This window comes from Danio rerio, chromosome 12 (assembly GCF_052040795.2).
Source record: "Danio rerio strain M-AB ecotype USA chromosome 12, GRCz13ab, whole genome shotgun sequence".
Taxonomy (NCBI): Eukaryota; Metazoa; Chordata; class Actinopteri; order Cypriniformes; family Danionidae; genus Danio; species Danio rerio.
Window position 1 is genome coordinate 1,082,993 of NC_141032.1, and position 17,008 is coordinate 1,100,000.

The window sequence follows — 17,008 nt, forward strand, 5'->3', positions numbered from 1 at the left end:
ATATATATATATATATATATATATATATATATATATATATAGTAAAATATTTTCAGAATTTATACGACAATAATCATAACAATATTAAACGCTATTAGAATAACATCAATAACAGCGGTGTGAGAAAGTCGCAATCGTGAAAGTACAATGTTTAGATTAAGCATTTTATATATCGATATTCTTTATTTTTACGTTGGACCTGTAATAATTTTTCTTTAAAAAGGTGTTTAAAATTTTATTCATATTTATTATTTATATTTCCACAATTCTTATTAAACATCTGAAGTAGTAAATAAAGTGAGAAAGATGATCACATATGAATAAGTACATTTCCGAGTATACACATATTTAAATGTTCCTTACATGTGGTCAATATAAATAAACTATTAATTGATTTAAGTTACAAAAGCGGAACTATATCGTACGGTTATGCAATATGATGATATACATCATACAGTGTAGATAGTTGTCAAGGTGTTGCTATATATTTGCTAAAATGGTTGCTAGGGTGTTAAGGGTAATTTATATCGTTTCCTGGGTGACTGCTAAATCATTGGTAATGAAATATTGCTAAGGTGTTGCAAGAGTGTTCTGGCTGGTTGCTAGGGTGTTGCTATGTAGTCATAAAGGTAATCAGAGAAGCTGATACAGTGTTACCATGCATGAGCTATGGTGTTCCAGCTGGTTGTTATGCACTTGCTATATGGTTATAAGACTGTTATGGATGGTTATGAAGTTGCTATCATGTTGCTGCTTAAGCATTGGTAGACGGTTGCTAGGGTGTTGCTATGCAATTTTTAGATGCTTGCTAGGGTGTTTATTACGGGTGGTTTTATTGTTGTCATCATGTCCGGTGTTTTGCTAAAGCAGTGGTAGACGGCTGATAGGGTGTTTCTATGGTGTGGTTGCTAAATAGCTGGTAGGTGGTAGCTAGGGTGTTACTCTGCATTTGCGAGAGCTTTGTGTGTGGTTGCTAGGGGGTTGCTTGGCCACTTGTATGCAGTTGAAAGTTCTAAGTGGTTGCTAGGTTGTTGCTATTGTGCTACCACGTATTTCCAAAGGAGCTATGGGTCATTGATGGGGTGTTGTCAATGGTGGCGAGGTTACTAGTCCATTACGAGTGGTTGCTAGGAGGTTACTAGGGTGTTCTGGAGAGTTGTTAGAGATGTAAAGTAAATGCAGCCATGCTAAGAAAACAAGCCTCTGATAGGTTAAAAAAACATGTAAAAGGAATCAGATTAAAACAGTGTTAGTACTGTTATAAGAGAACTGTACACACTGTGCAGAGATATAAATCCCTTAAAATATGAATATTATGATCTTATGAAAACTATTATTTTGGTAATCCGCTGTTAATACGCTTATGTCAAATGGTTGCCACTTTAAAAAACGAAAGTGAGGCTGCGATGGGAAGAAAGTATAGGATGAGCACTGTCAACACCGCAACAACATGCTGTAAACTACAAACCTCCAGCTGTTGCTGCGATTTTAAAATGCAGATGTGGTGTAAACTAGGGCTGTGCGATTTGGGGTAAATAGCTAATCGTGATTTTTTAGACGGATATTGCGATTTAGAATTGATTCGATTTAAATTTGAAGTCGAGCTATAGCTCAATAATCTGTATCGTAGCTTCTTACTGCTAAAATGCAGTGAGTGTTTATTAAAACAAAGAAACTGCAAAGATAATTACTTCAATATTCAGAAACACAAGCTCAACTCATATTAGGGAGATAGTGCAGCTTATTATACAAACCAATAATTAATAGCCCCTTTCACACATACAGACCTTTCCGGAAAATTGCCGGCAATTTTCCGGAAAGGTTGTATGTATGAACAGGTCCTTTTTGAAAATACCGGTAAATTCGTTCTGGCTGTTTTCCGGAAAGAGAAGTTGTAACATTACCGGCAATTTGCCGGAATGCTGCGCTGTGTGAACGCAGAAGGAAGATTCCCGTAATAAGCGCGTGCACGTCTAGAACGTGCTGACGTGAGACGTCTGCTTTAGCCAATCACAACAGTCAGACGCATTTACGTCCGCGCGGTTTGTGAGGATAAAAGCCTTTGAATATTTTTCCAGACACATTTAGCTGCTAGAAGTTAGTCAGATCACGTTTATATGTTCTTATTAATGTCAACTGTGTAAATAATCATCGATGAGATGCTTATGATAAGCCGTTGTTTGTTCACCTTCAAGCTTTGCGTGCGCCTATGAGCGCCTGCACACGCACATATTATGGACATCTCGACATGAGAAAGTGATCCTGCGAAAGTTGTTTACAATATTGATCATCCACAGAGTTTGTAATTTAGTCAAATGTTTACAAATACAAGCGCAGCCGTTTAAAGCTCATTTGTGGTGAATGATGTCAGAATTTACTGGTATTTTGGAATGGATGTGTGAATGCTTTTTTCCGGAAAATTTCCGTAACGTCCTCGCCTGTGTGAACAGCGCTTTTTTGAATATACCGGTAAAGTCGTTCCGGAAATTTTCCAGATATTTACTGGTATCACTGTGTGAAAGGGGCTGTTAATTATAAAAATACAGACCACTCGAACTAACATGGCTGAAATAACTTGTGCTTTTCTGTTGCTTGCTACTAGATTGAGTGTCACTGGCAGTACTTTCACTGACTTTTTAGCAAGCCGCTCCTCGTATAGCTGCCTGTGGTGCTTTATTAGGTGCTGATTGTTGTATTTCCTCGTGCTGTGGCAACAATACTTACAAACCACCTGTTTTTATTTGATGTCTGTGACTTTGAAACCAAAATATTCCAATATTACATCCTTAATCGTCTGTTAATGCTTGTAAAGCGGCAGACGCCATCATCCCACTCGTCCACGCTTTGTTTTTATTGTGGAGTGAAATAAACGTTCATATTTTAAAGACATGCAGCAGAGAACAAGTCATTTGGCCATGAAGGTAATTCCTTTACTGATCTTCACCGAGTATTCTCAGATACACAAGCGCTGGAGCATTTAAAAGCCACGAAGATGAGTCGATAAGCGACTTTATACTATGGCAAATACTATGGCAAATTAGCGCTGTTTAAAGGGTCACGAAACACCAAAACACATGTGTTTGAGCTGTTGACAGTGGTATATGTGTCCCACACTGCTAAAAACACTATTAGGACACCTATATCTCACTAACAAGTGTAAATTGGTTGTTTTTGCGTTATTTCGAGCAAATTCACACTTGTAAACAATCGCTCCATCGGGCTCGCGCCATTCGCACGGCTCTCGGGCCCGCCCAGACTCGTCAGCGCTACCAAGCCGACCAATCACAGAGCTTTCGCTACGCGTCGTTGCGACGTGTAGTTACATTTTTTGAGAGGTGCACGTCAGCGAAAAATCAGCCTTTAACTGAAAATGAGCGCTGATATCCCTTTTTATTTTCACTATCCATTCAGAACGGACCTTCGGGTCACTCGGAAGGTAGTGAGATGATAAATTTGTGTCCCTTTCTCTTCGCTGATAAGACATCCATCCACGTACACAACAAACTGTGTGACTGGGTTCTTCCCACCGCAGCCTCGATTTCGCTTTTAAAATGGCAGCCCAGTGAAATCAGTCTACAGGAGCTGTTGATTAAATATAACCCCAACGCTCTTCTCTTACAGTATTTTATCAAAGCACACCAAGCTCATCCTTCCACACACATTCAGATCCACATCAACATCCCCAATCTAAACCTCAGAGCCCTTTCCCTAATAAAGCCCTGTCCCAAACACACCTTCTGCAAACACACACAGGACGACATGAAGAGGGTTACAGAAACACACAGGAGCACAAGAGGAGAATGAATGGGTTTAAAATAGATGCAGAAACCTTAAATGCCCCCAAATGCAAAGCCCCCACGTTCACTGACAGGACCTGGGAATGGCATTTCGGACCCCCCCGCCGCATGCAGGCGGATTTCTGATCCTCTAATCATGAGTGTAATGACCACCCAAGCATTGAGAGTTTAATGTCATGTAATGCTGCGGCTGTAAATTCCTGCTCTGCTTGGGCTGTGCTTTAATAAACACCATTCCCACGTCCAAGAACACATTGTTGGATTCAAGGATCAAACCGAGTGCAAGCTTTACTAGTGTTTCTAAGATTTACCTACATCCTAGAAGGAAAACAAATAAAAAGGGGGACATAAAATGAGAGGGGGAAACACTGTGTGACGGCCAAACCGCACACACACACTGACTGAACACGTTTAACACTGAGGAGAGCTGAGAGGAGATGCTTACAACTGCCAGATACTGGACTTCTTCTTCTCGCTCAGAGCTGGATTCTCTTTGGAAGCCCTGCAGAGAAGAGAGAGACACAGCAGTCTGTGAAGAGCCTGTGTGTGTGTGTGTGTGTGTGTGTGTGTGTGTGTTATATGATATGTGTGTGCGTATGTTTGGATGATGAGAGTGTGTATGTGTGGATAATGAGTGTGTGTGTGTGCATGTGTGGATAATTAGAATGTGTGTGTGTGGATAATGAGTGTGTCTGTGTGTGTATATGATATGTGTGTGCGTATGTTTGGATGATGAGAGTGTGTATGTGTGGATAATGAGTGTGTGTGTGTGCATGTGTGGATAATTAGAGTGTGTGTGTGGATAATGAGTGTGTCTGTGTGTGTATATGATATGTGTGTGCGTATGTTTGGATGATGAGAATGTGTGTGTGTGGATAATAAGTGTGTATGTGCATGTGTGTGTGTGGATAATTAGAGTGTGTCTGTGTGTGTATATATGATATGTGTGTGCGTATGTTTGGATGATGAGAGTGTGTATGTGTGGATAATTAGAGTGTGTGTGTGCATGTGTGTGTGTGTGTGCATAATTAGAGTGTGTCTGTGTGTGTATATATGATATGTGTGTGCGTATGTGTGGATGATGAGAGTGTGTATGTGTGGATAATGAGTGTGTGTGTGCATGTGTGTGTGTGTGTGTGTGTGTGAATTGATGATGAATGTGGGTGCGTGTATACTTGTGTGGATATTCTGTATGTATGTGTATGAGTGTGTATGTGCATGACGAGTGTGTGTGTGTGTGTGTAAGTGTACACTTGTGTGGATGATGAGTGTGTATGTATGTGTATGTGGATGACAAGTGTGTGTGTGTGTGTGTGTGTGTGTGTTTGTGGACGACGAGTGTTTGTGTGATTAGTGTGTGTGTGTGTGTGTGAATGATGAGTGTGTATGTATGTGTATGTGGATGACAAGTGTGTGTGTGTGTGTGTGTGTGTGTGTGTGTGTGAGTGAGTGTATACTTTTGTGGATGGGGAGTGTGTATGTATGTGTATGAGTGTGTATGTGGATGACGAGTGTGTGTGTTTGTGGACGACGAGTGAGTGTGTGTGTGATTAGTGTGTGTGTGTGTGTGTGTGAGTAAATGATGAGTGTGTGTGCATGTGTCTGTGTGTAAATTTGTTGTTGGGTATATGCGTGTGTGTGTGTGTGTGTGTGTGTATGTGTGTGTGTCTGACCGTATCATCTCCGTCCACCTGACGGCCTCCTGCAGCTCCATCAGTCTCTCTTTATACTGGTTTCTCTCCATCAGGACTCTGGCCATCTCCACACGAGTGAAGCGTTTGCGCTGGGCCGTCGGCACGTCGCTCTGAAGGGCGAAAGACCAAGAACTGTCAATAATAATACATCATCCTGTCTGTGTGCTCTGAGCAAAAGCTGATATTATCTACAGCAGCTCAAACACTCTAATGGCTAATGGACAGACGGCTGCTTCTCACTCAGGGCTGCTGATTATGCTGATGAGGGAGAGATAGGCACTAGTGGGCGGGGCATTCCCCCACTGATGACACGTACAAAGAGAGAATGTCAATCAAAGTGTTTCATTCATTAAGTCTGATTATAAAACACACAATTAATTCATGTTGACCATTAGAGGCTGCAGATATTCACACACTGCTGACACACAACTGGGGTTAAACCCTCCATAAAAGTGATTTTTGCCTAATATGTGCCCTTAAAGACTGTATTGGTGTTGTATCTTCAATTATGAGAAGAAAATCTATGATCCTAAAATGATTTAATGCAGGCTTACATCATCGTCCCCTTTCGTCTCCACCTTGGTTTCTTCCATCTCAGCTCGTACTCTGTTTAAAGAAACACACAGATGGAGTCAAACACTTCTGTAAGGCTGTCACTTTTATTATAATTTTATTATTATTATTATTATCATCATCATCATCAATATTATTATTTTTATGATTATTATGATTACTATTATTATTTTTATTAATATTATTATTATTATCATCAATGCTATTATTATGATTATTATGAATATTATTATTATTAGTAGTAGTATTATCAATATTATTATTATTATTATTATTATGATAATCATTATTATTATTAATATTATTATTATTGTTATTAATAATATTATTTTTATTATCAATATTATTATTATTATTTCTATGATGATTATTATCAATATTATTATGATTATTATAATGATTATTATTAATATTATTGTTGTTGTGATTAATAATATTGTTATTAATATTATACTTATTGTTATTATAATCATTAATATTATTATTATTATTATTATTATCATCATCATCAATATTATAATTATTATTAATACTATCAATATTATTATTATTATTATTATTATTATTACTATTTTTATTATTATTATTATTATTATTAAAATGACTAATATTACTATCAATATTATTATTATTATATTATTATTATTATTATTATTAGTTTTATCAATACTATTATTACTATTATTATTATTAATAATAATATTATTATTATTATATTATTATTATGTTTATTATTATTACATTCAATAATTTTATTATTAATATGTATACTATTACTAATATCAATATCATTAATATTACTATTATCATTACATTATTATCTCCTACATCTCGGATCAGTAAATTAACAGGACATTTTCATAAATGGCTAAACTAAGTCAATGGTTGCAGGCTTCCAACATTCCTCAAAGTATCTTCTTTAGTGTTCAACTGAAGAAATAATCTCATAATGATTTTCTGAGCGAGTAAATAATAACAGAATTGTAGTTTTTGGGTGAGCTGTCTCTTTATTTTCGAGTGTGTGTGTTTAGTGACAGACTTCTTGAGCTCGTCCTCCAGCTCTTTGTTCCTCTCCTCCAGTTTGTCTTTCGTCTGTTTCAGGACCTCAATCTCTCCCTGAAGGACGTCTTTCTCGCACACCAGCTCGTCCACTCGAGCGATCAGGTCGTTTTTCACCACGTTCAGAGCGTTTCTGCATTAAACACACACATGCAGCTTTCAGGAGGAGGATTAATGCACACAAAACGCTTTTCTTATTTAGAGTTTTGGTCTCGTTTCCAGTCCAAATATCATTAATCTATTAATGCAAGAAGCCTTTTCTGAACAAGTAAAACACATTGTTTTGTTTTCAGAAATAATGAGACAAAATGAAGTGTGTTTTACTGAAAATAAGCCAAATAATCTGCCAATTGGGGTAGAAAAACAATCTTGTTTTCACTTCTATATAAGAATATTTTGCTTGTTTTAAAGAAAAACTCACTAGATTTTGACATTTCATTACTAAAAACAAGACAATAATTTTGCTTGTCTAAAATTGCTGCTTGATTAAAGTATTTTTACACATTTTGACTACAAAAAAGCATTTTTACAGTGTTTATGCCACGGTTTATCAGCACTTTTTTATTTGCAATTAAATACTAAAGATGACTATATATGATATATATAGATGAAGCTTTTATAATCTTTGCAGTACTTCAGAGCGCATGTCAAATTGACAAGGTCACATGGTTTCAGTCAACAGAACTTTGGTTACGTCATCACGGTTTGAATTATTAGTGAGAATCGGTCTAATGACTCACTGAATCAATGAATCTGACTCACCAAACCAACATCATTAATGTCAGTCACATCAGATCTGAATTAAACCAAGAATCGACTACTTTATGAAAAAAAAGATACACTTCCTTGAGAAGCAAAATAAAAAATTATTAAGTCTTGCTTTTTTTTTTTTTACCAAATGTAAGTTTATGCTTAAAAAGCCTATTTACTGTGAAAATATCAGCTAAACGATCTCAATTTAGCAGAAAACAAGACTTTATTAAAACTTCTTGCACGCTTACATATTTAGTCTTGTTTTTGCACGAGACGAAAAAAATATAAACATTTCTGCAGTTGTCAAATGAGAACTGGAGTCTTGTGTCCGCTGTATTTTATTCACAACACCAGATGGCAGCAGAAGTACAGTGCATATACAGTTGAAGCCAGAGTTATTCGCCCCCCTGTTTATTTTTCCCCCAATTTCTGTTTAGCAGAGAGCAGATTTCTCCAACACATTTCTAATCATAATAGTGTTAATAACTCATCTCTAATAACTGATTTATTTTCTCTTTGTCATGATGACAGTAAATAATATTAGACTTGATATTCTCCAAGACACTTCTATACAGCTTAAAGTGACATGTAAAGGCTTCACTAGGGTAATTAGGGTAAAGAGGCAGGTTAGGGTAATTAGGCAAGTTATTGTATAATGATGGTTTGTTCTATAGACTGTTGAAAAAAATATATAGCTTTAAGGGGCTAATAATATTGTCCTTAAAATTAAAACTGCTTTTATTCTAGCCGAAATAAAACAAATAAGACTTTCTCCAGAAGAAAAAATATTATCCCACATACTGTAAACTTCCTGAATCTGTTCAACATCATTTAGAAAATATAAAAATAAAAACATTTAAAAAATAAATCAAAGGGGGCTAATAATTCTGACTTCAACTGTATAAAAAAAAAAATATATATATATATATATATATATATATATATGTGTGTGTGTATGTATGTGTATATGTATACACACACACACACACACACACACACACACACACACACACACACACACACACACAAACACACACACACACAAACACACGCACACACACACACACACACACAAACACACACACAAACACATACATACATACATACATACATACATACATACATACATACATACATACATACATACATACATACATACATACATACATACATACACGCACACACGCACGAAGGATTTCTGGACTAAACCAGGGGTTCCCAAACTTTTCAGCCCGCGACCCTCAAAATAACAATGCCAGTGACATGCGACCCCCAATATCTTTTGAGATGGTTATAAATACAGAAACCTTGCATGCAATGGCGCGCACACGCGCGCACACACACACACACACACACACACACACACACACACACACACACACACACACACACACACACACACACACACACACACACACACACACACACACACACAGACACACACACACACACACACACACACACACATCAGTAGACCCAAGTCTATTCTTCGTTAATTTTTTTTAATGTATGTCAGTGCTGTAAATGGGAAATGAAGTTTAAACTGGTGCCATAAAATCAATCTGCTGCATCTGACGCTATTACTGTGACTTTAATATAATGTAATTACTCCAGGGGTCTCAATCCAATAGAACTAGTAACTATAAGCTACTATAGTAGCTATAAAGTATATAGTAACTATGAACGGCAATTTATTTTCTCTTTAGTGGGTTATGGATAAAGTATGGTCATTCTTACGGTTGAACAAAAATACATAGATTTCTGGTAGATCCCCCCCCCCTCTTCATTGTCCCGGGGTCCCGACACTAAATTGAGAGCCACTGGACTAAACAACACATCATGACTTACTTGGTCTCCAGCAGCTGTGTGTTTTCATGGATGAGGTGTTCGACTTCACGGCCCATTCCTGCAACACACAACACATTTACTCTGATGCACATTAAACCCAAACACACATCTCTGAAAACCACAGCAATGCGGACTACACTGTTTATGAAATGCTTAAAAGATTAAGAAATTATTCTTACCAAAGAGATTAAGATCTAACATTGCCATGCAAACAAAGTAAAAAAGAAAGAAGAAACAAGTAAAGGGAATATTAAAAACATGTAAAAGGATGATACATGACTAAGGAAGTACAAACAAAACTGTCTCCTAATCAGATGCAAACACAATAAAGCAACAATAGCATTAATTCAATGCAAATCTGATTTTTACAAGCCTTTAAAACTTACTAGCAAATTTGATGTCTTTTAATAATCAGCTTTGCTGTTAAACCATCACAAATGATCTCCTACATGCCTCTAGTCATCAAATATTTTAAAATCTCTCTTACTAAGGAATACAGAGAGAAGTCTTAAGCTGAGAATGGGGGCGGGGCTGAGCTTGCTGCTATGGATGACGTCATCTCATTAACTATGCATGCAGTGATTGGCCGATTGGAAGGGGGAGGAGTCAACCATTTATTCATGGAAACTTGTTGACGTATTCAAATGAAGGCGTCAAAATAAAAACATCACCACATTCGAAATAAAGACTTTAATATGCAGCGAAGAGTGCTTTCTAATAAGTAAGCTTTAATTTCATTCTGTAAACTGTTTATCTTTTATTTTATTTTATTTTTTTAGTAGTCATAAACGGGAGAAAAAAAGCTACATTAGACACTAGTAGCAATGCACATAAAGAGAATATTGTGAATAACAATAATAAGACAAAAGACGAAGAAACGAAAGAGAAGAGCAAACATACACACCAGAAAACTCGTCTGGGGGAAAGAAAAGCCACAAATGAAGCGCCACAAGCATTGAGGAAAGAATAAAGTGAAGAATAAAGACTGTAAACAAGACCATGAAGAGAAGTGACTGATGACTGACAATGACACAAAAGGAGAAAGACACACACGCACACACACATGCATAAACATGCACATCTGACCATCTATATTCAACATCCTAATTCAATTATTAGTTCAAATTTTGATGTACAAAATGACAATAACAATATATATATATATATAATATTTACTCTATATAACAATAACAATATATATCAGAGGTCCCCACTGCGGACAGGTACCGAATTATTTACATTTTTTGTAATAAAAATGTGAAAACAACTACAGTAAACATGATTGCATTTTTTCTAGTCGCTACAGAAACAATAGTTGCCTAATTAGCATAGTTAAAGAGAGTAGTTTTTCCAAAACTCACTATTTAATTCTCTCTTAAGTGGTTACAAACCTTAGTTTCTTTCTTCTAATAAAAACAAAAGAAGATACTTTGAAAAAGGTTGGAAACCTGTAACCATTGACATCCACAGTAGGAGAAACAACAAATAATATGTCAGTCAATGGTTACCGGTTTTCAACATTCTGCAAAATAGTGTTGAGTGTTCAACAGAAGAAAGAAACTCTATGAAACAAGTAAACGGTGAGTAAATGACTGAGTTTTGCGTGAACTATCCCTCTAAGTGTGTGTAAATAAGTGTGAAATCTTACCCAGCAGGTCGGCTCCTTCATCTACATCCCCGATGAGGTCATTTCCTGCGGACGAGAGCTCCTCGAATAGAGAGTCGGTGTTGCGGTCAAACGCCATGTTCTCGATGCCTTTAGTGGGAGTGCTGGACAGAAATAGATGACGATAAGTACATTTCAGTTCAGGTTTATTTGTATAGTGCTTTACACAGTAGTTACAGTTGTAAAACAGCATTACTAAAGGTGCACATTATCACATTACAGTCCAAATCATAAAAGTCAAGGTGTTGTGCATAGGCTGGACAGAATATAAAAATGGTTAACCTGCAGTTATCCAGTATATAGTGTCCCTTCTAAAAAGGTGATTTCTACGTGTAGAATAGATTCTCAGTGTATTCAGACTTGTGTTTTAAGTGTATTTCAATGCTTTTTTGTGCACACACACACACACACACACACACATAAAAAAAAAAAAAAATATATATATATATATATATATATATATATATATATATATATATATATATATATATATATATATATATATATATATATATATATATATATATATATATGTTTATATATATATATATATATATATATATATATATATATATTTATATTTATATATATATATGTTTATGTTTATATATATATATATATATATATATATACAAATATATATATAAACATATATAAATATATATATATATATATATATACAAATATATATATAAACATATATAAATATATATATATATATATATACAAATATATATATAAACATATATAAATATATATATATATATATATATACAAATATATATATATATATATATATATATATATATATATATATATATATATATATATATGTATATATATATATATATATATATATATATATATATATATATATATATATATATATATATATATATATATATATATATATATATATATATATATATATATATATAAACAACAGTTCTGTCTGGTTCTTAAATCTAATTGGCTGATAGCAGTGCGATATTTTGCCAGTAACATCACACAAAGGCCTCTTCACCCTTCACTGTGTATTACTCCGCCCACATACAGCCAGCAACAAGCAGAGACGCTCAGTTTGACAAATATTCCTGCTGTTAGACAACAAAATGTACTTTTGAGGCTTTATTAGTAGAGAATGTAGTTGTTTAGATTGCAACTATGCAGTTTATTTATAAAAATAGTGCCTATTTTAAAATATTTACAAATTCTGAGAAAGCTCGTCAGCGGCCATTAGCCTGCCATAGTGTAGTAGACCAAAGACGGTTGACGTTGTCTATCCACAAGATGGCGCCAGAACCACATAATAAGCCCTTGCTTAGTGTGTCTTCTTGAGCGCAAATGAGAAGCTGAAAGACGGAAGTGTCACGTTTTTTTTAAGATGGACCGGAGTCAATGAGAAGCTCAGAATAAGAAGCTGGATTCAGCCTCGTCCCTCCTTATCGCAAACACAACAGCAGTCTGGTAGTGATTGCGCTGCTTTTTTCAAGGTTAGTTATTGTGATATTGTAACGGTCGCTTAATGTTTGACATGCATTGCGTATAAATGTCATATCCCCTTTAAGAGGACTTCTTCTGGGGTTTGTTTTACCTTTGAGATGTATCTCAATTGCGACGGATGTTTGAGTGTCTTTTTCTTATTCCTGCTCATTGACGTTGACTGGCATGTATGTAGTCGACAGCACTTGGGAGAAATGTATAAAGGCCAATAGGAAGTGCGAAATAGTCTTCTTTTTTTCATTTTCGTCACAACACCGACAGCAACAGAGAAATACTGTAGACTGTAATAGACTTTAGTGAGAAGTCTCTGTAGACTGATGGCATTTCATGTCACGTTCAGCCTTATAATCTTAAAATGTGAGCAAAATCAGCTGTTTTGTCATCACATTAGACATTACGCTAGAGAATCATTCAAACACTTGCTCTACAGTGACGTTGGTGAATTAGTAACGGCTTCTGCTGTTCTGACATCAGCTGCAGATGTAAACGAATGGCGGAAGAATGTAGTTCCTAATACAAAAGAGTTTTAGACTCTCGGTGTTTGATTATCTTTTTTATACGATTGTGCCGTCGAACTGTTGTATAAACGCAATATCACACGAGTAGCAGTGCGATATGGCTGTATATCAGCACTGGTGGGACACTAAGGCCAACGCACGCCTCCCACCAGTGCTGATATACAGCCATATCGCACTGCTACTCGTGTGACATTGCTCATATATATATATATAAAATTGTTTTTCAACCGGTTCACTGCACCATGTGCTACAGTGAGCAAGTGATGGTGCGCTGCTGATGTACCTGGACCCTTTGCATCCGCTCAGATCCATGTCCAGCTCAGGTGTGGACTCAATGATGGCCTGCACCTCCGACCGCTCGCCATTCACACCCTGATCAGCTCCTGAGCACACACAAAAGCATCTTACACTATTTATACAGTCACATTCAAGTGCCAATATTTAAACTTTGTCCAACACTTTGAACGTATACACAAAAATAAATTTAATTTAAAGGGCCCCTATTATGCAAAAATCACTTCTATAAGGGGTTTAAACCCAGTTGTGTGTCAGCAGTGTGTGAATATCTGCAGCCTCTAACAGTCAACATTAATTAATTGTGTGTTTTATATTCAGACTTGATGAATGAAACACTTTGAATGACATTCTCTCTTTGTATGTGTCATCAGAGGGGGAAAGCCCCGCCCACTAGTACCATCCCTCCATCTCATTAGCATAATCAGCAGCCCTGAGTAAGAAGCAGCCGTCTGTCCATTAGCCATTAGAGTGTGCTGAAGATAATGTTAATGATTAAGAGGATTATAGATGTGGAGTTTTAGATGACAGGATCGATATAGACTGGCAGAAGCATGAAGCACACACTCACACTGACAACATGCAGACCTGAAGAGCATTGTTGGCTATGTTGAGCATTGGTGGTAAATGAGTACTGACCTGTGGCCTGTGTTTCTGAGGCTGCGTCTCCCTGGACGCCGATGTTTTTGCTGCTGTCTGGTTTATTGCTGCTGGAGTCCAGATTTGGGTTTAACCCCTCGGTCTCCTCCGGCACTGCATGTGAAGCGGATTCAGTGCTGGATTTACACTCGCCTCCACCCAAACCAGACAGCTCATCCTGAAACACACACATTCACATTAAATACGATAAACCTGGAAGACAGCGGAAGACTAAATATTCATTTGAGCAGTTTTTTTCCCAAAATATTTGCCAAATGATGTTTAACAGAGCAAGAACATGTTTATATAATGTTAATAATTAAAAAAATAATTGCATTACAATCAAATCAAATGAAATCTAATCTAACCAAATGAAATCGAATCATAAATCTAAAAAAAATTTAAATAAATATACAATTTTTAAAAATATAAAAAAATAAATAAAAGAAAAAAAAATTATTCCAAAAATTAAAATAAAAATAAATAAAATATAAAAAAAATAAAATAAAACAAAATCTAAATTAAATCAGTTTAAAAATTAAAAATAGCAAAAGTAAAATAATTTAATTAAAAATAAAATAAAAATAAATAAAATCTAAATAAAAAATAAATAAATAAAATTAAATAAAATTGAATCTAATAAAAATGTAATAAAATTAAATAAATATAGAAATCAAAAAATTCTAAATTAAATTAAATTAAATTAAAACATTAAAATAAAAATGAAATCTAATAAAAATAAAATGTAATCTAAATAAAATTTAAAAATTGTTTAAAAATAAAAATAAAACAAAATCTAAAAAAAAATACAATAAAATAAAAAGTAGTTAACTTGGTTAAGCCTCTAAATAAAAATAATATTTTTATAAAAAGCTAATTATTAGTATCTTGCAAAACTAGTAAAACATTATGTACTGTCATCACCAAATTAGTTATTAAAAGTATTATGTTTAAGAAATATTCTCTCCGTTAAACAGCACTTTGGACATTTTGATTTACATTCAACTCTATATTAATAAACAGACCACAGACCACACATATGTGCTAGTAGAGGCTGTCAAAATTATGAATGTATGAACTAATACAATGATTCATCTCCAGAAACAGCTCTGCACACCATGCTACAAGCATGCTGCATGCAGATTTGAATTGTTCTATGCATAATAAACAAATGATATAAACCTAATTATTGTTATGCAGTTACACACACAAAAATATGCATGCTCAAAAGATTGGGTTAGGCATAAACATTAACGATAAGTTCTTTAGATCTTTTAACTCATCAAATATCAATCAAATAATCCTAAACAATGGGTAAATATGAATTAGTTAACATCTTTTCACCATGAATAATACAATGTAAAATAAAAATGCTGCATATTTTTTGTATATATTATTTTTTATATATAATTTTATTCAACAATATTAATCAAATTATTAATATTATTTTTTATTGTTTAATAATTTTAAATAAAATTATCAAACTAATTTAAAGTCACACAAAAACATTTACTGTCGTGACTTATCATATAATATTTTACAGTGCAATAAAAAAGGTTTCTTGATGATCAAATGATCCTATTAATATGATATTTGAAGGATCATGTGACACCAAATGTGCAAAAATATCAGCTTTACATCAGAGAAATAAAATACATTTCATGATAAATTCCTATATAAAGCAGCATATTTGAATTGTAAAAACATTTTACTATTTTTTTCTGTATTTATTTAACAAATTAATGCAACACTGGCGAGCAGAAGACTTGAATTAAAAAAATAAACAAATGCACAGACCCAAATTTTGAGCATATTGATTATAGAAAGACGACAAAACACACAATTAGGATTATTAAGAGTCTATTTTGTATATCATAACTCCAATAATGACAGAAATAGAGAAATAAGGGCAAAAACAGACAGAAAAACTACACAAATATAACTTAGTTGTCTAACAAATACAACTATTAAGATATACAAGATATTAGTACAGTCTTAGAAATATTCCAGGGTATTGTTTACCAGAATTTATTAGTCAAATAAAAACTAAAGCACTGAAAACTCATTTCAGCTAAAGAAATGATACAAAAACCACATACAATTATTGAAATAAACCAGGAATATACCAAGTGTAACTGCAAGCATTGACACAAACCACACAGATGCTGATTGCAACCAAAACCATCTCATTATATAGTCTTTATCTCTCTTGTTTACGTGTTAGTAAATGGTTGCAGGCAGCAGTTTGTGGACTAGAACTAAAAATGCAAAGAAATGCTTCACTATTGACTCCAAAGTCAGCACACTACATAGTACACACACTATGCACTGCGTATGAGAACGGCAGGACTATCAGAACAGGGCTGCACGATATATCGAAAAAACTATTGTCACAGTAGTGTGATAGTAGTATGTGACATATTGCATTTAGGACCGACACATTAATTCTATTTATGTTTTAACTTGCATAGGAGGTTGATGCATTTTTAACCAATCAGATGGGGTCGTATCATTTTTAGCCCCGCCTCCCTAGTAGTTTCTGTTCTGCTATTGGCTGAAAATAAACACTAATGGAGTAAAACAGCCAATCAGAATCTAAATATATATACATGCTTTAGTATGAATTAGATTTAATTAGTTACAGTCAAAATTAATACATTTGTA

General features: G+C 34.6%; 1 protein-coding gene across 12 annotated transcripts in view; it reads right to left on the minus strand.

The window, feature by feature from the left end:
• Nucleotides 1–17,008, minus strand: part of spag9b (sperm associated antigen 9b) — a 65,847-nt gene that overhangs the window by 20,265 nt on the left and 28,574 nt on the right. For 7 of the 12 annotated variants that reach the window (XR_015503683.1, XR_015503682.1, XR_015503684.1 and 4 more), the window contains 8 exons: nt 14,345–14,522; nt 13,695–13,794; nt 11,373–11,494; nt 9,725–9,782; nt 7,104–7,256; nt 6,046–6,097; nt 5,471–5,601; nt 4,243–4,299 (listed from right to left, as the gene is read on the minus strand). Coding sequence is in view for 8 of the 12 variants with exons in the window: in XM_087275525.1 (XP_087131651.1) it covers nt 4,243–4,299; nt 5,471–5,601; nt 6,046–6,097; nt 7,104–7,256; nt 9,725–9,782; nt 11,373–11,494; nt 13,695–13,794; nt 14,345–14,522 (851 nt within the window). In the remaining 4 variants the exon portion in view is untranslated. Of the gene's footprint in view, nt 1–4,242; nt 4,300–5,470; nt 5,602–6,045; nt 6,098–7,103; nt 7,257–9,724; nt 9,783–9,903; nt 9,919–11,372; nt 11,495–13,694; nt 13,795–14,344; nt 14,523–17,008 lie in introns of all 12 variants that reach the window. The other 5 variants (XR_015503685.1, XM_087275524.1, XM_087275522.1 and 2 more) reach the window with 1 other exon arrangement.